Consider the following 26,229-nt stretch of genomic DNA (forward strand, 5'->3'; position numbering starts at 1 on the left):
CTGGAACGACAGCGCACTGCAGATTAAGGTAACTGTACCAATGTTAAATTGCCCGAATTTTCTGTATTAGGATTACGTAAGAAAATAAACTTGTTCCAAGAAAACACACGCTTAAGTTTTAAAGAGTCAATAAAGAACTACTATTCTCAAGTAGTTTGGAAAAAATAAAGTGTAAGCATAAAGAGAAAAAGAGAAGAGAGACTATGACAACAGAAACATGGAAAATATTAAAGATGAATGCCCTAGAAAAATGACACATGAATTATTTTTATTATTTTTGAAAACTTTCTCTAAGTTAGAAATAGTTTTTTTCAAAAAGTGGGACACCTTCCCCTTGGGGAAAAATTTTCTTCTTAAAGAGGCAATCCAGGGGAGGAGGGAGGTGAGACGTATGGAGAGTAATGTGGAAACTTACAACACCATATGTAAAATAGATAGCCAATGGGAATTTGCTGTATGACTTGGGGAAGTCAAACGGGGGCTCTGTGACAATCTAGAAGGGTGGGATGGGGAGAGAGGGCACATGGGTCTACAGATGGCTGATTCTTATTGATGTATGACAGAAATAAAAAAAAATTGTGTAAAGCAATTATCTTTCAATTAAAAAATAAAGTGGCAAAAAAAGAAAAAAAGGCCATCCAATTATAAGTATTAAAAAAACCAAGAAAGTTAAATCTGACTAGCTTAAAAAGCAGAACCCTCAAGGTCAGACTAAAGCCCCCTCCCAGATTATAAAGTACAGATTTCAAAACACCTATATTCATTAAAAGAAAAAAAAAATTCATCAACTCAATGTTTGAATAAACCAGATCATAAATATATATAAGGGAAGATACCTAATAACTTTTTCCAGGATTTGATGAGGGACTTTGCTAAAGATGTAACTTCTTCATCTGTGCTCTGCTTGCGAATAGCATTCACTGACATTCCAATTCTTGTGGACTGCAAGGCAATGACAATTATGTACACAAGCAATTTTATTTCAGGCAATTCGTTGTTTGATTTTCTTGTTTTCCAGATGCCTCTTCATTTTAGAACAGAAAAAACATCAACTGTATCAATTCTTTTAGCAGCAGACTGTCGACTTAAGACACACACATCAAGGGCCTCACCACCGAGATCTGCAGGCATGTTAACTCACTACTGAAGTGAGGCTGGTCAACTAGTAAGATGAAGTCAGTCTCTCTCACAAGAGAACAGAACAAAGAGTGTCTGTGTGTGTAGACAAGACAGGCAGATGCAACCATGGCTCACACACACCCACTTTGCCTCTTCACATTCTCCTGTACAGATGACTATATGCATCATGCGCTGCACCTTATAAGGAGGACACCTAAACAAATACAACCGTCCACACGAGGTTAAACACCAGCACACGATCACAGATACTAAAAATGGACTTCACAGAATACAGAAAACTTAACTTGCGGTGACATACATGCTCAGGGGCGTGCTGGGAACGCCCATATTCATCAACCATCCCAAGATCCTTTAAAATCGAGATCATCATCCCTATTTTTAAAGATGAAGAGACTGGAAGTGTCAATAAATAACCTGGCCAGCAGCACACCATTACTAAATGGCAAAACTGGGATTTTAATCCAGGTCTGTCACCTCCAAAATCCATGCTCTTTTCCCACACATTAACTGTCTTCAAACTGTGCTGAGAGAACATAAAGGCTCTGATGGCCAATTATGGATGATAGATAAAAAATGGTGACTTAATTAGTAAATTCAGGTTGTCAGTAGACAATCTTTCAAAATATGGTTATAGAAAGAAATAAAATAACAAAAGGAATTGTTAGTGAGACACAAAAGGGAGCCCCAGCTATAAACTTTAAAGCTGAGAAATAAATGGATCCTTAAGGTTTCCTTTTAAATTATTCAATGCACTCAACAAAGAGATGTAGGGCAGCTGTTGAAGAATCTAGAATATGTATCTGACTGGACTGTCCTGTGTTCTCTCTCGGAGAATGGAGCACAGCGGGGGGAGTTTTCACAGCAGACACAGACAGGGGATTCACCACTCTAAAACCCCAAGGTGGTTTGAGATCAGCATTTGGGGGACATTTTCCCCACAGAAAGTGGTTCCTTTCTTGTAGAAGATAGTATGTTCTAAGAACTTTTCTCAGTGAAGAAAAACTGTTAGAACTTTAGAATGCTTTACAACTTGTCTAAAGCACTGCCTTCTCAGCCGGTGGGGCATGCACTTGAATGCAGAAAACCTTTCAAAAAAGCAGGCAACATTTTTCTATGATGGTAACTCAGTAGATTACTAATTTATGTTACCACCTTTAAAAAAAACAAAAACAAGTTAATAATGTTTTACACTATAAGAGGAAAATATAAAAAACTTATGTTGGTATTGAAGATGTTTCAGTTATTTTATGACAATTACCTATTCAAAAATTATGACATATGTTAGCACATACCTGTAATAGTTCCAGGGTCATGGGAATATTCTTAAGCTCCTTCAGTAAATCCAATGCTCCAGCCTATAAAATAAAATAATTTCAAACTAAGTTCTCCAGAGAGTAAAGCAAAGAGTAACCAGAGATTTAAATGTGTATTTTCCTATCCACAATTCACTGAGAGTCATTTATTCATGGGAGGAGAATGGTATATAGAGATACAGATACATAGATGAAAGAGGAAAAGAAGAGAGAGGAAAGAGTTTTCCAAATAGGCTGCAACTCACTAGAGGATCATAAAATCCATTTATTGGGTTACAACCAGCACCTACGTGTTGTCGTGTGAAAGTTTACTTTCAGTAGTATTTGTTTATATGTCCCAACTAGAAATATGCAATGTTTCTCACTGTGGTGGTACAATACCCCCAGACTTCCATGTAGGGCAATTAGCTATGGAAGCAGGAGTGGGAGAATGGTGGTGGGGGCACCGCTTCTCTACAATTCTCACCATGCCTCTGCACTTCACAGCTCAGACTCAAGGACACTGCTGTCTACCTGGTTCTTGCAAGGTAAGAAGCAAATTCTGAAAGGAAATCCAGAAGTGAGGTCTCTGTTAAGCTCACAGGCCCATCTTCTGCCAGGGCTCTGATTCCCATCTAGAATCAAAGGCTCCCATGCAGCTGATGACATGCGACTTAGCACTGCAGCTAAGGGGCTAGAATTTCATGAGAGGCAACAGTGCCACCTACAGCTTGTGGCCAACGTTCCAACATGATACTCATTCAATCAACCACATTTCAGTTCAGTTCCGTTCAGTTCATCTAATACATTTAACTTAATCAATCATATTTCATTTAGTCTAATAGTGACAATGTACTATATTTGGACAGATCATTATTCTACATACCACTAATAAAAAAACTACTAAACTGTCATAAACTTTTCTTATCACTTCTTTTTACTTTTGCAGTTCCTTTAGACTTGGAATTTTTGTCAAATTATCTTTTACATATACAAAAATATAATCAAAACTAGCTAAGGTGGTGGTTCTAAAACTATTTTGCAGAGTTTAACACTTATGAATTGCCTATTGACTCAGATTCCATAATATCGGATTTTAGCCCACAAAAAGCTGTGTCAAAACACTAGTAACACAACATTTCACAAAAGAATTCATAAAAGAGCTCCCAGCTCTGAACCATCAGCTCTCTGCAGGCACCAGGGTGGGCTCTGGGTGTGTGAGCCTGCTGCCTTTACCAAACTGCTCTGCTCCCACTGGCTTCTCGGGGGGCCAAGAGCACCCCACTACTCTCAGATTTCCTTCCAAGTCACTGACACCTGCTCCACGATGTCGATGCTGGGCTGGATGTTCTGTCTGTGAAAGTACATCTCAACATCCATCTGGCCAGCAACACGTGTAACTCATTCTGCTTTCTGAAATGCTAAAATATGAAAACTAGGCACTCCATGAACCAGTGAAACACACCACACCCTGGGAAAACAGAAAGCCCAGAGCACGGAACAAGCATGGAACCTCATGGTATCACCCTATCTCTTAAGTTTAAAATCAAGCAAAGGTTTCTAGCCAGAAAATTCTTCCACTTAAAGTTGACAGATATGGCCCTGGAGAATAAAACAGTATTAAATTTTCTTCTGGCAACAGATGCATCCTTTTAATTTAACCCAGAACCTCCTAGCTAAAAACAAGTTCAACAGAAATTATGAAACAGGTCATTATAAAGGATTTTAAGGATCAACCTCTTAGAGATTCCTCCAGACCATAAATTCTATAATTTCTTTTTATTTAGAGACAACTAAAAATTGTAAAACATTAGAGTTGTTAAAAAATAAAACACTGACTTTAAATTTACTGTTAATCAAGAATTTTTATATGCATGCCATTTTTGTGAGCAAGTATCTTTAATCCTGTATCTGCAAATCCCCAAACCAAAATCCTTTAAAAACCAAAAGATTTCCCATAGATTTTCAACAGACTCATTTGGCAGTAACATCTAATTTCAACAGATGTACAGAGCTATTTAGTCTATTTATCCTACTTAATCTGTGAATGTTACATTTCACTATAGAAATGCCAATGTCTGATTACCGGGAACTGCCCAGCTCCCACTGACGATACTATGAAATATGTGATGTTTGTACTATACCAATACCTTTATAAACCTGGAAAATTTGGAGTTCTGAAATACGTAAAAGACTCTGAAGGTTCTGATTACGAGACTGTTTGCCTGCACCCTTATCTACCGTAGATATATTTCTTCTACTCTTTTTGAAAAATTTCTGACCTAAGATCAATTAAAAGTGAAGAGAATCACAATTCTAAGAGTCCCTTAAAAAGCAGGGTCTCCTTGGGTTTACATAAAGCTGGGCTGCATATAAAGTTGACTCTTCTAACACATCAGCAATGTGGCTTAAGGTCTAAGCTGTTTTTCAAACAAAAGGAAGCAACAGATTTGCATTAATTTCATCACACTCTCCTTTTTCACTCGGATCTCTTTGGTGAGACTGGGGTTAGAGATATAGGCTATGGAAGGAAGGAAAAGTTAAATAACACTTATGGGATAAAAGTATGACCTTTCTCAGAATTACAGTGTGTTCTAACCAAATAAGATGTATATTTCAATCAAGGTTCTTTAGGAAATAAACAACTATTAATATGATGATCTGGATGGGTGAAAAGGGCAAAAAAGAGACAATCATATATTAATTCAGTGACAAAAACTTTTTTGAGGGTTACCATGTGCCAAGCACTGTATACAGTGTCTCATTTCATCTTTACAAGGAACCCTATGGAAGTAGGAATCCTATTATTCCCATTTTACAGATGAGGAAATTAAACTTGAGAGTTATTATGTGGCAAGCACTGCATAGAGTGTCTCATTTCATCTTTACAATGAATCCTATGGAAGCAGGAATCCTATTATCCTCATTTTACAGATGAGAAATTAAAAGCCCAGAAAAGTTAAGAAACTTGCACAAGGTCACATGATTTACTAACCAGAAAAAGTGAGATTTACCCCATTCTGTCAAATGACACACTCCCCCTTAATAAACACCCATTTACACCACATGCCAAGCTCTCTGCTGTGCTGAGGACACAGCAATGGGCAAAACAGAAACCCTTTCTGACCTCAGGAAATCTAAAAATAAGCAGAAATCTTTGAGCCTCCACTTCAAACCCTCAATTAAACAAGAAAAAAAACCAAAACCCTGAATTCAGAGAAGGTAAGTAATTTGCCCGAGGCGATACTGATGGGTACTGCAAAGGGACAAGAGCCCAGTTTCCTGGCCTTACCTCACTGCTCTGTCCATTCTACAGCCCCACCCTTGGGGCAGTTCTGCTCCGTGTGAGCTCCAGCAAACAGCACTACTAAACAGTCCCTAATCATCACCTGCTTCTAAAAGTCAAGTCTATTCGATTGCAGCATCTCCTACAGACAATGATGCAAGAGAAAGAAAGAGTCTGCCTCAACTTCCAGAGTCAAATTTAGTTCACAGTACTGGCTAAAAGATAAACAGCTACAGACTACTTTATTACACCCTTGGTACTACTACCTGTCATCAGAGAGAAGTGCTTTATAAAATATGGTATGATGAGAACCCAGTATATACAAGACTGTACAGGATCCAAACAGCCTTCTGTTCAAGGAGGAGGGAAGGAGCAACACAGAACACAAAGAGCACACATGTACATGGTAGGTCTAGATTAAAATCCAGGCTCTGTCAATTCCCAACTGTAGATCTTGGGCATGTTACTTTGCTTTTTCAAGCTTCAGCTTCTTCATGTGTAGATGAGCATATTACACTAAACTTTAGTTAAGATGATCAAATGAGGTAATATAACACCTAAGAAGTATCAAATTAAGAGTGCCTGACATATGAGAGATGGTTGGTAAGGTACAAAATTTATACATAAATTCAACTTTATAAAAATTAAAAGCTTTGGGGGATTCCCTGGTGGTTCAGCAGTTAAGATTCAGTGCTTTCATGGAGTGGCCTGGGTTCAGTCCATGGTTGGGTAAGTAAGATACTGCAAGTTACACAGTGCAGCCAGAAAAACAAAAGTTTTTATCTTTCAGAAGACACTATTAAGAGAGTGAAACAGCAGCCCACAAAATGAGAGATAATATATGCAAACCCTATCTCTGATAAGGGTCTAGTATTCAGAATATAATGGAGAAGGCAATGGCACCCCACTCCAGTACTCTTGCCTGGAAAATCTCATGAACAGAGGGGCCTGGTGGGTTGCAGTTCATGGGGTCGCTAAGAGTCGGACATGACTGAGAGACTTCACTTTCACTTTTCACTTTCATGCACTGGAGAAGGAAATGGCACCCCACTCCAGAGTTCTTGCCTGGAGAATCCCAGGGACGGTGGAGCCTGGTGGGCTGCCATCTATGGGGTCGCACAGAGTCGCACACAACTGAAGCAACTTAGCAGCAGCAGCAGCAGCATTCAGAATATAAAGAACTCTCACAATTTAGTAATACAAGTATTCAATTTAAAAAATGGGTAAAGGATCTGAACAGAAATTTCTCCAATATGCAAGGGCACCAAGTACTGAAAAATGTTCATCATTAGTCATCAGAAAAATGCAAATCACCACAATGAGATACCACTTTATACTCAATACGAAGGCTATAATCAAAAAGCCGAAATAACAAGTACTGATGAAGATGTGGTGAAATTTGAACCCTCACGCTACTGGTGATAATGTAGAATAATAGTTCAACTTTGGAAAATCGTCTGGAAGTTCCTCCAAAGGCTACACAGACACAGTTATCAGATGACTTGGCAGTTCTACTCCTACAGAAATGCATACACCCGACAGAAATTAAAATATATGTCCACACCAAGACTTGATCAAGAATGTGCTTAGATTATTCATAATAGTAAAAAAGTGGAAAATGCCCAAATGTCCATCATACGATGAGTAAATAAACAAAATGTGATATATCCATCAGAAAAAAGGGATGCTATTCAACAACACAAAGGAACACAGTATTGACATGCTGTTAACACAGATGAACTTGGAAAACAGCAAGTGAGAAAAATAAAAGGCCACTTATTGTATGATTCCATTTACACAAAAAGTTCAGAATAAGCAAATCAAGAGAGAAAGAACGTAGATTAGTGGTTGGGGGCAGATATGGTGACTATGTAAGAGGCTATTTAACAGATAAGTTTCCATCTGGAGTGATGAAAATGTTCTAAAATTAGATAGTGGTGATAGCTGTACAATTCTGAGAATATATTAAAAACCACTGAATTGTATACTTTAAAGGTGAACTGTATTGTACAGCTATATAAAGCTGTTATAAAAGATTGTGTTCATATCAGTTCAGTCGCTCAGTCATGTCCAACTCTTTGCAACCCCATGAATAGCAGCACAAAGACTGGGTAGTCATTCTAAATTCTGATTTATGCTAATTAATCTAACCCTGATATGGAAACCACAGTTTGTTTGTTTTTTCCCCAACCAAGGTAAGATTAAGACTTAGAAATGTACATATTTCAGGTATCCCTGCACCTAGATTCTCTCTTTGCAATTTAATTCTACTCAGCCCTGAGCCTTCAGTGAAGAAAAAAATAAACAAATCTCAACATCACTCATTAAATGTGTCCATGAACTTGACAATTCTAAGTTCTCACTTGATTCCTCTAAGTCTAGTGATACAAATCCTTTACAAAGACAAACCAGAAGATGTTTTTCAGTTCAGTTCAGTTCCTCAGTCATGTCTGACTCTTTGAGATCCCATGGACTGCAGCATGCCGGGCCTCCCTGTCCATCACCAACTCCCAGAGTCTACTCAAACCCATGTCCACTGAGTCAGTGATACCATCCAACCATCTCATCCTCTGTCGTCCCCTTCTCCCATCTTCAATTTTTCCCAGCATCAGGGTCTTTTCCAATGAGTCAGCTCTTCGCATCAGGTGGCCAAAGTACTGCAGTTTCAGCTTCAACATCAGTCCTTCACATCCTAGGTACTGCCAAGAGTTTTATATTCATCTAATCTTAACTAAATTGTATCCAATTTACTACCAAAAAAACATTTTAGACCCTAACAGCTAAAGTTCAGAAGAGTCAGAATTTGAACCAAGATTAGGAGACAGACTTGCTTACTGACATTAAGTCAAAATGGCAAGAAAAAGAAAATCTATATAAAAAATTGCTAATATCTGAAAATTTAGAACTAATTCACATGATTCATCATGGCCTCAAAGTGCACCCTGTTTAAGATCAAGTGCACAGACGGGGCAACATTCTGGGCAGCACCAGGGTCAGGATATTTTGGGGATATTTAGAGAAACCTGTCTGCCCCACAACAGCAAACACCCTGGTTGCCCAATGTACCCAGACAAGGTTCAAGACCCAGATTCTAGAGAGATGCTTGGAGTGGTAGATGCTTGAACAGAGTGGTACTGGCTTTGACACAAAACAGATTCAGATTTATATCTTCATTTGGCCACTCTGTAGCTATTAGACTTGAGAATTCACTCAAGTGCCTAAACACTTCCTCACTTTTATTTTTTTTTTTAATATATTTTTATTTATTTTTTGGCTGCACTGCATGGCATGTAGGATCTTAGATTCCCCAAAAGGGATCAAACTCATGGAGTCTCAGCCACTGAACCAACAGGGAAGCCCAATTTCCTCATTTTTAGAATAGAGATTAAGACTTAGCTCAATAAACTGTCTGAGGAATAAATCAGATAAGGTAGGTACTGAGAAGAATTCCTAGCTCAGAGTAATAGCTCAATAAATGGAAGCTGTTTTTACTATTACTTAAAAGCGACACCTATGATTTTTACTATGATAGTAAAGCACTATCTAACAACAGCACTTAAACTTCAATTCAGAGGAAAACTATTATTTTTTTAGCAAAGTTCATTTTTTCATAGTATGAAAACAGTATAAAAAATAGCTGGTAGAGAAAATCTGGGAGCCACACATACGAAAAAGAAACATCTATCATAATCCTACAATTCCCCAGAACAGCTTCTGTTAAATTACTGAACAACTTAAAAAGCTTTCATGGGCTGCTGGTGGGCCGGGAGGGAGAGTCATTTAGACTGTTTCCCTTTCTTTATTTCATCTGCCTATCTGAATTTCTGTAACACAGACAGGAAAAGAGAGAAGGAAAAAAGTAAAAGAGCCAGTTAATTTTACCTTTCCTTGAGGGCGGGGCGGGGGGGGGCAAGTTTTATATTGGTAAAGTTTTGTACTACTAGAAAAATAGAAGATTTGAGAAGAAAAATGAGACTTGAGGCTTATTTGTGATACTTCTCATTCTACTGTTGACGCATTATGTCCTTATAATTTGAGAACTGCAGATAAGCATAAACTGGTCTTCTCAATATTGCTCACTAGGAAATTCCTCATTTTTAGGAAATATCTATTACAAGGAAAGGAAACAAACACAAGCATCACTAGATGATTAAAGGATAGATTATATAGCCCAAGTTAGAGAAAACAATTATCCAACTAACAGCCTTTTCCCCTAGGCTACGCTTCTATTGTCGGAGAAGGCGATGGCACCCCACTCCAGTACTCTTGCCTGGAAAATCCCACGGACGGAGGAGCCTGGTGGGCTGCAGTCCATGGAGTCGCACAGAGTTGGACACGACTGAGCGACTTCACTTTTCACTTTCATGCACTGGAGAAGGAAATGGCAACCCACTCCAGTGTTCTTGCCTGGAGAATCCCAGGGACGGGGGAGCCTGGTGGGCTGCCGTCTATGGGGTCGCACAGAGTTGGACACGACTGAAGCGACTTAACAGCAACAGCATTCCCTATCGGAAGGACTAATGCTGAAGCTGAAACTCCTCATGCGAAGAGTTGACTCATTGGAAAAGACTCTGATGCTGGGAGGGATTGGGGGCAGGAGGAGAAGGGGACGACAGAGGATGAGATGGCTGCATGGCATCACCGACTCGATGGACATGAGTCTGAGTAAACTCTGGCAGTTGGTGATGGACAGGGAGGCCTGGCGTGCTGCGATTCATGGGGTTGCAAAGAGTCGGACACGACTGAGCGACTGAACTGAACTGAGCGTTCCCCAGACAGAGAAAAAGTTGCCAATTTAAGCAAAATAACAGAAATGTTCAGCCAATGAAATACCCAGAATTCATCACTTCCATCAGGCAATGAATGGCCTGTGAAAAAACAAATAGCAAAGGCAACTGTCTAGAACAGAAAACAAACAGGAAATACTTTAAAAGTCCAAAATTGCAAATGCAGATTAACAGGCTATGAAATCACATGCTAGGCAATGCACCTGTGAAAGGAAAAGAGGAAGAGACTAAGTTTGAAGCCTGAAGAATTCAGTGTTTAAGGTTGCTTCCTGCTTTGGCATGCAGTCCAGCAGAACACTCAGCTCCTGGCTTAATCCACAGTGTACCCTTCATGGAAGCTGAGGAACTACTTGGCCTGACTTGGTTTCTTACTCTGTAAAATGGATGCAGCACAGCTGTGTCTGGAGTCCCAAAATGCCGCTGCACAGATGCTTTGTAAAGTGCTTTCTCTAAAGTGCTATACAAACCAGAGCACCCCTTTCCTCTCTCCAGTTAGTTTGAGAATTCAGTTTAGCTGAAAAAAGACGGCTTTGCAGTGAAGGACAGGGAAGCCTGGAGTGCTGAAGTCTATGGGATCACAAAGAGCGGACACGACTGAGCGACAGAACAGACAGCTCTGAAGCAAGGGACTGAAAGTGGCACAGGCAGGTGGACAGAAATGCAGAAACTGGGACTTCTCATACAAACCACAAGAGAACACATCCACATAAACACGTTATCAGTGACAGAAAACGCTGCTGGCATCAACAGTAAAGCGCCCAGAGAGGCCCAGCCAGGACACTTGTGCAAACCCGCCCAGCAGCACACTCTCGTCAGGGTGTGTGCCTTAGACACAGCCCTTCTGCACTCTACTGCCTAAGGAGATCCACTTAAAAAAAAGTTTAGCAGCTTGCCAAACACACTGGCATCGTTTACCTTTTTAATTGCTAAACAAACATGGAAGACAGTTGAGATAATCCACGGCATGTTTAGCCCTTTCCAAAAAAAAAAAAAAAATGATCCGGGAATTTCACGTTTTGCTTTATCAGCTTCGTGTCTGAAACAGATCACAAACCGCTGTTCGAAGTTTTCTCGTTTTTAGCCAACGAGCCCGGAAAATGAGAACGGATTCTTTCAAACGGCGAGGGCTGTCTGTACTCTTGGGCTAAGCCAAGAGGCTCGGCCACCGTCAAGTTTATAGTGAGAACGCCTCGATGAAGTTCACCCTGCTGCACCAGCCCCAGGGGCCTCTGCGCTCAGAGCGGGCCCTCGGCCGCGGGATGGAGTTCCCCACCCCCGAAACCCTGTGCCCGGGATGTGGGACAGAGCACGCCCCGCTACCAGAACCCTCTCCCAAGAACACGGGATAGGACTCCTGCCCTGGGACCCCCTCCCCGGGACGTGGGACAGGACAACTCCCAGGACTCCACCCCAGGGCCCCTTCCCCGCGATGCGGGACAGTACACCCCTCCCAAGACCCCTCTCAAGGACGCAGGATAGGACTCCCGTCCCGTGACCCCCTCCCCAAGATGTAGGATAGGACAACCCCACTCCACCAGAACCCTCTCCCAAGAAGGCGGGATAGGACTCCCGCCCCGGGACCCCTCCCCAGGATGCGGGACAAGACACCTCCCCAGGACCTCCCTCTCCAGGGACCCCTCCCCGCGATGCGGGACAGGACACCGCTCCCAAGACACCCTCCCAAGGACGCGGGTTAGGACTCCCACGCCGGGACCCCCTCCCCGCGACGTGGGACAGAACTCGCTCCCCAGGCCTTCCCTACCAAGGACGCGGGACAGGACCCCTACCCCGGGACTTTCTCCCCAGGACGCGGGTCAGGACTCCCTCGAGGGCCCCCGCCCCAGGACGAGGCCTCGCCGGGGTCAAGCAGGGAGGGCGGGCGGCGCGGGCCGCGAACCCCGTCAGGCCGCCAGGCTCCTGCGTCCGGTCCCCGCCCGCCACCCGGCCTCGCTCCGGCCCGCGCCGCCCGCCGCGCTCACCGCGTTCTTCTTCTGCACCATCTTGTCCATCTTCTTGGCAATGCGGATCACCTCGTCCTCCATGGCTCCGGCGGGCCTGCCCCGCGCCCGGCCGTGTGGGACGGGAAGTACGCGAAGCTGGCGGGCGGCGGGCGAGCCCAGGCGTCTGCGAGGCGCCTCAGCAGGCCGTGCCCAAGCGCTTCCTCACCGACCGAGCCCGCGGCGGCGGCAGCGGCGGCGGCGGCGGCAGAGGCGGCGGCAGCAGAGGCGGCGGCGCTCCTCCCCCGCAGGCAGAGCCAATCGAACGGCGCGCGCGCCGAGCAGGCGTCACCAATCGACAGAGACCAGCTGGGCTACAGGCCAGACGGGCCGCAGGTCTTCTCCGGCTGTCGTGAAAGTGGGCGGGCTGCGCCGCGGAGATTCGCTCGCGCGCCCTGCGGCCCCGCCCCCACGCCCCCCACCGCGGTTCCCTGGTGCTCCGGTCCCCCTGGTCTGCTGGTCTCCCGTCCACGAGCCGTGGCGCCCGCAGAGACCATCCCCCGGGGTCCCCCCGGCGGCTTTGGAGGATGGAACGTGGTGAGAACCCCAGCTTTTTTCCCGCCTTCGACCGCTGCCTGGAAATAGGATTCTCCATCCCCCTCAGTAGATTGTTGTATCGTAAGGATGTGGCCGTTGTAAGAGTTTCCTCTTTAAAGTCGTTTGTAAACGCCGTGACGACGGGGACCCAATCTTGTTTGTTTCCTGACTCAGAATGTTGGTCGCTGTACCTTGAATATAGTAGAATAGTCGTTGACAGTAACGTTCTCATCAAGGAAATTGATGAAGGCGTCTCACCTGCTCTGAAGATAAGTGAGGAAGTTGAAATGTAAAAAGTTATGACTAACAACCCAAAACCGAGGTAGAAAATGGAAATAATCAATTCTGGAGAGTGTAGGCTCCTTCCGTAGATCTTTGCCCAGTTAATACCCTGGACTACCTTCTCTTGCTGACATATTGAGTGCAGCACTTTCACAGCATCATCTTTCAGGATTTGAAATAGCTCTACTGGAATTCCATCACCTCCACTAGCTTTGTTCATAGTGATGCTTTCTAAGGCCCACTTGACTTCACATTCCAGGATGTCTGGCTCTAGATGAGTGATCACACCATCGTGATTATCTGGGTCATGAAGATCTTTTTTGTACAGTTCTTCTGTGTATTCTTGCTACCTCTTCTTAATATCTTCTGCTTCTGTTAGGTCCATACCATTTCTGTCCTTTATCGAGCCCATCTTTGCATGAAATGTTCCCTTGGTATCTCTAATTTTCTTGAAGAGATTTCTAGTCTTTCCCATTCTGTTTTTTCCTCTATTTCTTTGCATTGATCACTAAAGAAGGCTTTCTTATCTCTTCTTGCTGTTCTTTGGAACTCTGCATTCAGATGCTTGTATCTTTCCTTTTCTCCTTTGCTTTTCACCTCTCTTCTTTTCACAGCTATTTGTAAGGCCTCCCCAGACAGCCATTTTGCTTTTTTGCATTTCTTTTCCATGGGGATGGTCTTGATCCCTGCCTCCTGTACAGTGTCACGAACCTCATTCCATAGTTCATCAGGCACTCTATCAGATCTAGGCCCTTTAATCTATTTCTCACTTCCACTGTATAATCATAAGGAATTTGATTTAGGTCATGCCTGAATGGTCTAGCAGTTTTCCCTACTTTCGTCAATTTAAGTCTGAATTTGGTAATAAGGAGTTCATGATCTGAGCCACAGTCAGCTCCTGGTCTTGTTTTGCTGCAGAGAATATAATCAGTCTGATTTTGGTGTTGACCATCTGGTGATGTCCGTGTGTAGAGTCTTCTCTTGTGTTGTTGGAAGAGGGTGTTTGCTATGACCAGGGCATTCTTGGCAAAACTCTATTAGTCTTTGCCCTGCTTCATTCCACATTCCAAGGCCAAATTTGCCTGTTAACTCCAGGTGTTTCTTGACTTCCTACTTTTGCATTCCAGTCCCCTATAATGAAAAGGACATCCTTTTTGGGTGTCAGTTCTAAAAGGTCAATATGCCAGCAAATTTGGAAAACTCAGCAGTGGCCACAGGACTGGAAAAGGTCAGTTTTCATTCCAGTCCCAAAGAAAGGCAATGCCAAAGAATGCTCGAACTACCGCACAATTGCACTCATCTCACACGCTAGTAAAGGAATGCTCAAAATTCTCCAAGCCAGGCTTTAGCAATACGTGAACCGTGAACTTCCTGATGTTCAAGCTGGTTTTAGAAAAGGCAGAAGAGATCAAATTGCCAACATCGTCTGGATCATGGAAAAAGCAAGAGAGTTCCAGAATAACATCTATTTCTGCTTTATTGACTATGCCAAAGCCTTTGACTGTGTGGATCACAATAAACTGTGGAAAATTCTGAAAGAGATGGGAATACCAGACCACCTGACCTGCCTCTTGAGAAATCTGTATGCATGTCAGGAAGCAACAGTTAGAACTGGACATGGAACAACAGACTGGTTCCAAATAGGAAAAGGAGTACGTCAAGGCTGTATATTGTCACCCTGCTTATTTAACTTATATGCAGAGTACATCATGAGAAACACTGGACTGGAAGAAACACAAGCTGGAATCAAGACTGCCGGGAGAAATATCAATAACCTCAGATATGCAGATGACACCACCCTTATGGCAGAAAGTGAAGAGGAACTAAAAAGCCTCTTGATGAAAGTGAAAGAGGAAAGTGAAAAAGTTGGCTTAAAGCTCAACATTCAGAAAACGAAGATCATGGCATCTGATCCCGTCACTTCATGGCAAATAGATGGGGAAACAGTGAAAACAGTGTCAAACTTTCTTTTTTTGGGCTCCAAAATCATTGCAGATGGTGACTGCAGCCATGAAATTAAAAGACGCTTACTCCTTGGAAGAAAAGTTATGACCAACCTAGATAGCATATTGAAAAGCAGAGACATTACTTTGCCAGCAAAGGTCCGTCTAGTCAAGGCTGTGGTTTTTGCAGTAGTCATGTATGGATGTGAGAGTTGGACTGTGAAGAAGGCTGAGTGCTGAAGAATTGATGCTTTTGAACTGTGGTGTTGGAGAAGACTCCTGAGAGTCCCTTGGACTGCAGGGAGATCCAGCCAGTCCATTCTGAAGGAGATCAGCCCTGGGATTTCTTTGGAAGGAATGATGCTAAAGCTGAAACTCCAGTACTTTGGCCATCTCATGCGAAGAGTTGACTCATTGGAAAAGACTCTGATGCTGGGAGGGATTGGGGGCAGGAGGAGAAGGGGATGACCGAGGATGAGATGGCTGCATGGCATCACGGACTTGATGGACATGAATCTGAGTGAACTCTGGGAGTTGGTGATGGACAGGAAGGCCTGGCGTGGTGCAATTCATGGGGTCGCAAAGAGTCGGACACGACTGAGCGACTGAACTGAACTGAACCATCTTGTGCAGTTTGCAGACATACCCTACACCCAATTTAACCATCACTAATCAAAACTCACCACCTTATAATGTTTCCTCTATACTAGGATGTCAGATATCGTTCTAGCTCAGTTATTTGGGTGAAAGAGTAATTTGAACCATGCCCTTTTCTCTTTATTTCGTTTTAGATTTAAAATTATCTTTTCATCATTGATTTCTACTTAGGTATACACCTAGGTATTCTTTTTTCTTTTGGGCAATGGTAAATAGTATTGTATTTTTAATTTTGGATTTCACATGTTCCTTGCTAGTTCCTTGACTTTTAGGTCATTTTTAACTGTTTCATCTCCCAAGTTAGTTAGATTCATGCAGCCATTGCTTGTTGAGTTACCCAAATGTTTATCACTCTGCCCATTCTTTGCATCTCTCCTTTCCTCTAATTCATTTTTTTCTTTTTTCTCATAAACTTTCTATATCAAAGTGGTTTTCTTTTGCCCTCACTGTAAGATGAATTCACCTCTAAGTTTATCAGTTATCCTTTCTCTTCCACTTTTATGTTATTCCTTTATCTTCTGATCTCTGGTGGTGGTGTTTTGTTAAAGTGTGATGGCGACTCTTCAAGTAGGCTCTCTCTGGTTGCTGTTAAGATCTTTTTCTAAAAAAAAAAGAATCTTATTCTATGGTATTCAGTTTTGCTTCTCACCATGAAATGTCTCTTTAGAAACTTTGGGTTTTTTTTTTTATTATTAATTTTTTTTCTTTTTTGGCTCCACTGGGTCTTCGTTGTGGCACACAGGCAGGCCGTGTGTCATGTGGGATCTCAGCTCCCTGCCCGGGGATGGAACCCACATCCCCTGCGTTGAAAGGCGGATTCTTAACCACTGGACCACAAGGGAAGCCCCTAGAGCCTTAGTTTTGTGTCTTCTGTTAGTAACTCATGTTGCTTCCTGAATCTAAGATTTCTTACCTTTCCTGAATGAAGTCTGGAAAAATGTCAAGTCATTTTATCTTCAAGTATTGCTTCTCTGCCATTCTGTGCTCTGCAGCTTCCATGAAACTTTAGGTTGGACCTCTTCATTTTGCTTTTCCAGTCTCTCACCCTTCCTTTTGCTCCCTCGAATTTCTTCTAATGAGTTTCTTTCATACACAGTTTCATGCATACAAGTCTTCTGTGTTTAATATGCAGTTTAACTCATCTATTTGAGTATTTTTTGTAGGTCATATGTTACAATTTAAACTCAAGGAGTGTGGGGTTTCAGTTTGGGAAGCTGATTAAAGTTCTGGAGGTGTACAGTGGTGATGGTTGCACATGCTACTGAACTGTATACTTTGAAAGTGGTTTAAATGGTAAATTTTGTTATATTTAACCACAATTTTTAAAAAAATCTGAAGAATAAAAAAAAGTATATCCAAGCCTGGCCTGCTCCCTTCCTGTCCTTACCGGCTGCATCCCTGCCCCAGTCATGCTGTGTAACCTGTTTTATCAGATCCTTCACATCTTTCTCACATATGGGTTTCTTTTTTTTTCATGCAAATCCTAGCCAAGTGAAATATATCAGTGTTATTTTCTCCACCCCTTTGTGTTTCATACTTCTTCATCAGTAATGTATTCTGAATCTTTCCCAAATTAATTTTAACAGCTGTGTAACAAGCCATTGTACAAGTGAAGAGTAATTTATTTAGCTGGGCAACTTTTATTCCACATAGGGTTGTTTCAAGTATTTTACCCCATCATAAACACCATCATAAATAATCCTTCTCCATGAAGATTTCTCACTGGAGTGTTTATGTTGTGTGTCTACAAGTTTGCTTTTTCTGATACTGTGTGCTTTCACCTGTCTGTCCTTTCCTCTGGTTGGTTGAACTCTCTTATACCATTAGTCTCTTCACTTTCCTGAGAACCCAGTGATCCCTCTGCCTTTTGTGTCACCTGGTACTCACCTGTGCAGGTAGTCTTCTCATCAGGTTTGTCCTTTAGGGATGCTGAGCTCACTTTTGGCAGGGCTAACTAACCAACCTGGGCTGAGAATACATCACTGTCTATGGGAGAATCTGTTTGCTTCTTCCAGGTACCAGAGGGGCAGACACAGTCCCAGGAAAATTTTTTTTTGGCTGCACCCTGAGGCTTGTGGGATCTTAGTTCCCTGACCAAGATTTGAATGAACCCTGACCACTGGCAGTGAAAGCACAGAGTCCTAGCCACTGAACCACCATGGACCTTTCCAGGGAAATTCTTGTTCATTAGAAGCTTATGTGTTTCCAGGCCACATTAACAGTACAAATTCAGAATCCAAGTATCTGTGAGGAAAGCTTGTGGTTTCAAGGGAAGGGCTCCCCTCTTTTGCACTGTCAGAGCCCAAGCCAAGACAGACAAATTCCTCCTATCCCTTCCGAGGAGTCAGATTTTTCTCCGGTTCCCCCGGTGACAGAGTGGAGCCCCTGAAAGGATGCCTGCTTCATCATGATGAGTTATTTCTGAGCCCCCAAATTAGGTGTGGCCTCTGGGGTTTAGGTTCCTTTTCTGTTCTTTCTGCGCTTTGGAGGATGCAATTTATTTAGGGCAAGCTGAATTTTACCCCAGTCTATTCGGCATTACTTGGTGTTTTGAATGATATGAAACGTTTTTTTTTTTTTTTCTAATGTTTAGAAGCATTTAAATTACCTCCTGGGGGCACAGAGCATGGCAGGGGACTACAGGGTAAGGAAAACACATCATTTTGAACCCTGGCTTCTACACATATCAGCTCTGGGACCAGGGGCAAACACTTCATCTCTCCAAGTATATTTCCTCTTCTGGAAAATGAAGATAAGGTTGTGAGGACTATATGAGTAAAGGATATAAAATGCCTAGTACAGTGCCTGCCTGGAACGGACTAAGCACTTAAGTTTTAGTAAGACACTGTTGTTATCTGTAGATAGATTTAAAATCATGCTTGGACCACACCTATTTTTGAACCAAGAGTTTCAAAAGGATGGTGAAATAAAAGGTTATCACATGAAATAAGCCACTGCTGTGAAGGATAAATCTAAGAAAGAGCTAAAGCTGGAGACAAGACTTCAGCACAGAACTCTCTTAAGCAGGAAGGCCACCCTCAAATGGAACAAGCAGCCTCACGAAAAGGTGAGCTGGTCACTTGATTCAAAATCAAAAGCCAAAGGACTGTTTAAAAGGCAGACAGGATTCCTTTACAGGGAAAAGAAAGAAATAGCAGTGAAATAAAAGGAGAAAAAACCACTTGGATAACTGATTTATGACACTAATTTTAAAATCCCGTGAAACTATTTGAAAGGAGAAGACAGAAGGACACACCACAGAAAACTTCAATAGGCCAGGAACCCTTAAGATCAAACTGGAGATTTTTTTAGCTCATTAACACTGGCTCCCACTTGACTCCACTCCACTATCGATCTGCTCTCTCCACCTGTATTCCTGTAACTGCATCATTGTCTTCCTCCTTTTCCGTACAGCCATTCCAAGGCAAATTCAAAAGTCAAAGATATTCCAAAGAGCCAGTCACAGCAAAGTCAGAATTCAATTTTATTTCACATTGATAGAAACCGTGAAAAAGATTTACATTTTCCCACGTTACAGCACAGTATTTCAATGGACTATTTCTTGCCATAAGTTAGATCTTGCTGATTTGTGTCAGTGAAACAACAGTTTATATTCTTCAAGGTAAAGCAGAATGACTTAGTAAATGATTGTTTAAAAACTGTGAATCCAGACATAAACATATGGCTTCATTATTCACATGCTCTATGTAGTCCATACCAAGTCACTTCCATCATCAAATAGCACCCATTTATGAAGATGCCATCCTAACACTGTCCTAGTCAGCTGGAATACAGCAGAAAAATGACCAGCTCAGAAATATCAAGTGTACATTTTTGGTATGTATTAAACTGTGTGGTAACTACACCACATGTATTGAGTTCTGACTAACTTTTGTTACCCATAAATTTATTTTCAAGTAATTTTAACCGATAGTTTGAAAAATCTGATTATTTAAAATCAAATAATTGCTATTTTTACATTTGCACAAAAGCTAACTTAAAAATATCATTTGACTACAGTGAAAATTTTAAAATGAGTCTGTTGGCAGAGAAGAATAAAGCAAAATTTTTGAAATGATTGCTCATTTCCTACAGCAGTCGGTTTCAAACATATGTGCAGAATAAGTAAATTCTATGCTATGAGGAGAATCACCTTAGAGCTAATCATCTTAGAGATTACAGTTTTTAAGATCAGTTTTAAATATTCCGGAACATACTAGAATATGAACTATTCTTTCAGTTAATTACAGGAAAATACAACCACAGAATTATTTTCATTTCCTGCACTGAAGATTCTAGTAACTCTGAAGGTCCAAAATGTGGACTAAACTCCAGTTTAGGAAGTAGTGTACAAACTCTGAAGGGATGTCAGGTTTCTTTCTATAAGTATCAGTACATTTTTATTCCACCTCTTCTGTGATTCAGAATGTCAAATTACAGCATATATTGACTGCAAGTGTCTATGGCAAGGAGGCAATATTTGGTCTGTTATGAAGGATAAAAAGAAGAACATATTTCTAGAGAGGAAAAAAGAATATTAAATAGAACAGAAATCATATTCAGCAAAGAAAAACCTGGTCCCCAAAATAAAAGGGCCATTAATTCTAGAGAGCAATATTACTCTTTATGGACACTTAGAAGCATTATCCCTCTTATAAGAAATAATGTAATAACACCTCATTCTTAATAGTATAATCATTAAGTATATAAGAACACACATATAAAAATATGGATACTGCATGGTGACTATGTAATTTGGGGATATGACCATAGTCCTAAGTCACAGCACGTATAAACCCTTTATGTCTTAAATCCTCATTTACACCTGAACAAGTTTTCATTAAGCATACTAGTAATTTTCAAGTGATCTAGTAAAAAAAAGTCCAGTTGCAGTATTTTATGATTTTGCTGAATTACATTTGGGAGAAAGAAGCTGGCTGCTTCATCTATTTTAATACTAGTGTATCCTGGATCATATCATACAAATACATATAGAGAAATGTCAAAGATCATACATTTCCCACGAGGAGATTTATTTAGTCTGTGTCATTGGTGTATATTTGCAAAACGTTTTAACACTGCAAACATTAGAGGTTTCAAGGTCGGGCACAGGAAGAAGTGTGTGCTCCACTGGACGATGCTGGTGTGCACTTCTACACAAGGCCTCTTGGCGGTGTCAGTCAATGGGAGGTAGGAGCTTATCAATGAACTGCTTGATGTCCATCATTTCCTGTTTGGAATAAAGAGGTCTGATAAGCAGTTACACAAATCAGAAATGAAATCCCTACTAAATTCCGCTAACTAAATCCATGGTGTGCACAGATAAGGTGAAACCACGGTTTTACGACAGTTACATAAAAAGTGGTGACAGAGAAATGAAGCACCAACAGAAATCTGGGAATACTTTCTACAATGATAGTGATGATTGTATTAATACATTCAATGACTGCTCTAGTGTTATGAAGTCCCAGGAAAATGGTATGTACTTTGTTCTGCTGGGGGTCAGGGGGAAGGGGGGTTGAGAAGTGACAATAACCACCTGGAGAAGACATGATACACACACACAACTATTGTCAATTAAGCATCAGTGCCCAGCTTCTAACACACCCCCACTAAAACGATGATGCTATACCAGTAGCACCAAACACTCTGTGCCTTCATGAGGAATCACACACAACCAGCCACCTGAAGGAGGGAGGGCAGGTGCCCAAGACAGGCCTAGAGAGCCGTGGAAGAGAGCCCATCCCCGAGGACATGGCTCCATGCCTCCTACCTGCGGCTCCACCTTATCACTGCCCCAGAACAGGCTCCCTGCTGTTACCCCTGGTGTCTGACCTCACAGATCCAAACCCCAGCACACAGAGACCCTTCACCGGTATCACCTCCAGCCTATTGTACATCCTCTGTGGTCCCAAAGGTCCCTGCAATGCCACCTCCTCCAGCCCCACCGCCTCTCACTTTCTGCCTCAAGCTGTCCATCCACTGTCCTCCCATTTAGTGCATAGGTCCCCTCCACACAAACACAAGTGCCCAGGTGCACCCCCGAGTCCTCAGTGTGCTGACCTAGAGGCACTGAATTTGGGGTCCTGGCTTGGGTGTGTGTGTGCTAAGCTCAGGGCACCTGTGACAGGATGCCTGCTATGAAGACCACTGGTTTCGACCTGCAGCCCCTCCCTCCTGGGATCTGGCTGCCAGCCTTGCCAAATCTGATACGTCATCAGGGGTTCAACTGCCTTCTCAGTCACACCTAGAGTCCTAGGTCCCCCGTCCTTCTGGATAAATCTTACTACTTGCCTTCTCTGCCCTTAGAAGTAGATGATTTAGCCAGGCTGACAGGTGCAAAACATGTTAACTTGGACTGCCTTGGTGCTGAGCAGTCAGTTTTTAGTCTCAGCCTTTTAGAGCCTCTGAACCTATCCTGACGTCCTTCATTCTTAACAAGCGATCATCTTTCTCAGCTTTTCAGAGAACTTTTAAAAAACTTCTAACATAACATACATCACAGTCTGCTCGCTATATAGTCACTTGGATATATACTCTTCTCCCCTATTAAAAATTCTCATTTGAGGGATGTTGTGGGGAGGGAGGTGGGAGGGGGGGTTCATGTTTGGGATCACATGTACACCCGTGGTGGATTCATGTCAATGTATGGCAAAACCAATACAGTATTGTAAAGTAAAATAAAGTAAAAATTAAAAAAAAAAAAAAATTCTCATTTGAGTTAATCTACTTTAGATTTTAATAAAGGAATGTTTTTTGTCCTTGAATTACGTACAATGTTTGCAAGTGGGAAGTTGATGAATGGATGTTGAATTAAATGAAATAAACTTTGATCTAAGTCCTACTAACCTATGGTTCAATGTGAATTCATTCATTAACTTCTTTTAAACCCCTAAGCCATCAAATGTTATTTATCCTAAAAATATCACATGCAAAAAGTTGCAGAGGTATGCCTGTCATCACTGCTTCCTGTCGTTTACCTGTTGACATGAACTGTGCATCATGCCTGCGTAGGTTCTGAAGGTCACATTGGCTGGATTCACCAATGTCTTCAGCTTCTCAGCAGTGAGAGAACCAAACATCAGGGGGACTAGAGGATCCAGGTCCCCGTGGCACTGAAGAATAGAAATGTCTCTGTTCACGCCACCAATAGGACCCTGCAGACAACATGACAGAGCTGTGTTATTCACTCAAAGGGGTGGTGCGCTGTGTCAGGTGCATACAACCAGAGACAGGCACGTATCATACGGCATGTTCTTACATCACAGGTGACATCTGGCCACAGAAATGAAACTCCCTCCATCCCTGTGCCCCCCACCTCTTCATTTAAAGGACATAGGATCACCCTGCTTATATTAAACGTTCTAATGAATCAGTTCCTCAAAGCACATTGTATCCTAGTCATATGTCCAGAGTCTGGACTCAGTATGTTTTAGCTGAATCATGTTCTTCTCAGCTCTTACTTGATTTAAATAAGAAGGTTAATAAACAACACTATGTGCAAGACACCAAAGAGTTACTATATAGTGACAAGGAAAAAAGAAAACGCTAGATTTAAAGATGAATTTGAAAATGTCCTTATCCTTTGTGTGTATTATGTACTGCTTTACATATTGAGTATTTAAAAACTACATTCTCTGGCAAAATTCTGCTGTTAAGCAGTGAGCATACTGAGCATTCCAAAAACATTATTTCTATGTATTAAAAATAGCCCTAATTTTTGATATAAATCTTACAGTGTACCAAAGACATCAAATATAGAATTCATGACAGCAGGGACTTCTTTCTTTCTTGTTTTAAGGACTCACTCATTTCTTACATTTTCTGCAATCCACAGTAAAAGCAGTGTAGTGTGCAGATAAAGTCTAAATAAATAGATCACAAAGTAAACAGATACTTTCTGTACTTCCAGTTGAATTTGTTGTAAACCTAAAACCGCCCTAAAAATTTAAGTATATTACTACTACTAATATGGGGCTATTCTCAACAATATCTGCCATCTCAGAGCTCAGCGATGCCCCACTGCACGCATGCGTCAGGCACCTGTGGAAACGAAGCCCGCAGTGGCAGCCAGCAGCTGAGAGCGGTGACCCCGGCCAGCTTCTGCTGTGTGGTCAGAGCCGTGTACAGAGATAAAGCTCCTCCCTGGAGAGACAACAGGCAGAGTCAGTGGGGCGGATCTGCTGCCAAGAGCGGTGGGAGTGATTCTTGTCATCAATACCATCTGTTAGGAAAAAAGTCACACTGGATGGCTGACATCTAATGAAACAGGCAAACTGGTAGAAACACACGCACCCCCGAGCAGCACATCCTCCAGGACTTGACTCTCCACCTTGAAGACAGTCATGAGGCCCCAGTGACGCCCCAACCAGCCAAGATGCAGTCTGAACGGCAGAGTTCATGGCTGCCCTGACAATGCTTGAGGGGTAGTCCAAATTTATAGTCACTATCCTCTCTGCAAAGTCTTGGGTAGAAAATCAAATCTGGTCTTAAACTGGTATTACTTTCCAAAACAAGAATTCAGGATGATAAGGACTGTCTGGGGGGACACCTCGGGAGCACCAGCTGGGAGCTCACAACACCCCCCACCCCCCCGCCCCCACAGCCCGAAGCCTGTATTCACTCTGGCCCACAGCCTCCAGGGCCACACAAGGATGTGAGAGCCTTTCTCATCTGAGAAATTCAGTGACTGTCACGGTCTATGTGGCTGTAACATGTAACATGGAAGCTCAAGAATGGGAAAAGCGAGAGGAAGCAGAGGCCAACCACAGATGGCGAAGCAAGTGAGGCCGACGGGCAGAGAGGCAGATGCCGGGGGAGAGCTACCTGAGTCTGAGCTGCCTCTGAAAGCCTGGCTTCATTCTCATCGCTGGCTTCTGGGATGTGACCCCAGACTCGTAACTTACTCTTTCTTGCCTAAGATGTTAGGATTTAGTTTCTGTCTGCTCTAATCTACGAATCTCCTTGACAGACTCCTGTCTGAACCAAGTGTTCATTCCTATAACCACATTTATGTCACAGTGTGTGCACTACAACGTACATTACCCGTGACTTCCAACAAATACCACATCAACAGCACGTCTTTTTACTGTATCATATCAACAACCTATGTTTCCACTGAATTCTAACTTCTAAATGATCCATAATTCTGACACTGCCCTAATTCAGGTCGTCTGGACACTAAACTGTTGCCTTGGAGGATTTACAGATTGGCAGTGAGGGCAGTTTGAGGGGGTGGGGGGGGTGACATGGCAAACAGGTGATGAGCTGAAATTAAGATGTAAATGTCAGTATGTCGTAACTGTAGAAAAAGTACCGCAGGTGGGAGAAAAAGTACAGGAAGAGAAGAAAGATGCCAAAAGTAAACATCATACACTTTCATCTAAAACCTGTTCTGCATGACAAGAAAAAAGAGGACAGAATGATATCACCAAGACTGACTTGGCTCCCCTCACCAGAACCATCTACTCCAGAATGGGAACCACAGAGGGATTCTCGAACACAGGGTGTGGCTGGAGCAGCCCCGACCTTGGGACCAGCACAGACACAGGGGTGGTCAAGTGGCTGGCTCAGCCCCCAACTGGGGTCCCCTTTGTAGGAGCCCCTACTCTGATCCCACCCGACTGGGATTCCAGGGGGTCCGTGGGGCTCGACTACTTGGAATTTGTGAGAAAAAGAAGGAAGGGATTTTTGTCTTCTTTGACCTTATTTCCCATCAGTCATCTCCTGGGACAGGGCCTCATACCTGTGTTTCAGCAGTTTTATCTAGAGCTGTTATCATGTAGCTGTTAACAGATACAGCTACATGTGCGCTGTGGTTACTCAAGAAAAACACATTCCAGGCTCCAACTGATTTCCTTAAATAAACTGACTTTCAAGTCGTAATCTTTAGAGTAAAGCCTATCACTGACAGAGAAAACTAAAAAAGAACTTCCCAGTCCAATCAAACTTAATTCCGCATCAAAGGTAAGGAGTACATCATATTCTGTAACATCTTCTAAAAACAGGACTCCCATAAAAAAAGGATCGAGACTTCTAGACAAATACACCAATGACACACCACACAAACTTTTATCTTACCTGAGAAAATCCTCCCAAAATAATTCTGTTAGAAGGAATGCCGTTCTTCACCTCTTGATCTATCAAAGCTTTTACTAAAAACAACATAAAAAATAAAATCACCAAAAATTAAATCACCAATACTTTCAAAGATAAGTCCACTGATGTGCTTTTCCATTATTAATTTTTTCCTGTTTAAATTGTATCAGTGTATTAAAGGTCAAAACAAGTGAACAACTTGAAGCACTC

The 26,229-nt window shown here is 42.2% G+C and overlaps 1 protein-coding gene across 6 annotated transcripts in view; it reads right to left on the minus strand.

Moving 5' to 3' along the window:
• LOC138088788 (transcription elongation factor A protein 1) overlaps positions 1 to 26,229 on the minus strand; it is a 49,328-nt gene that overhangs the window by 12,243 nt on the left and 10,856 nt on the right. For 2 of the 6 annotated variants that reach the window (XM_068984121.1, XM_068984119.1), the window contains 4 exons: positions 26,002 to 26,075; positions 23,965 to 24,066; positions 22,902 to 23,078; positions 19,407 to 21,151 (listed from right to left, as the gene is read on the minus strand). In XM_068984121.1, the coding sequence (XP_068840222.1) occupies positions 21,098 to 21,151; positions 22,902 to 23,078; positions 23,965 to 24,066; positions 26,002 to 26,075 (407 nt within the window). In that variant the 3' untranslated portion in view covers positions 19,407 to 21,097. Of the gene's footprint in view, positions 1 to 836; positions 943 to 2,432; positions 2,496 to 12,484; positions 12,672 to 19,406; positions 21,152 to 22,901; positions 23,079 to 23,964; positions 24,067 to 26,001; positions 26,076 to 26,229 lie in introns of those variants that run through there. The other 4 variants (XM_068984117.1, XM_068984120.1, XM_068984118.1 and 1 more) reach the window with 4 other exon arrangements.

Source organism: Capricornis sumatraensis, chromosome 11 (genome assembly GCF_032405125.1).
Source record: "Capricornis sumatraensis isolate serow.1 chromosome 11, serow.2, whole genome shotgun sequence".
NCBI lineage: Eukaryota > Metazoa > Chordata > Mammalia > Artiodactyla > Bovidae > Capricornis > Capricornis sumatraensis.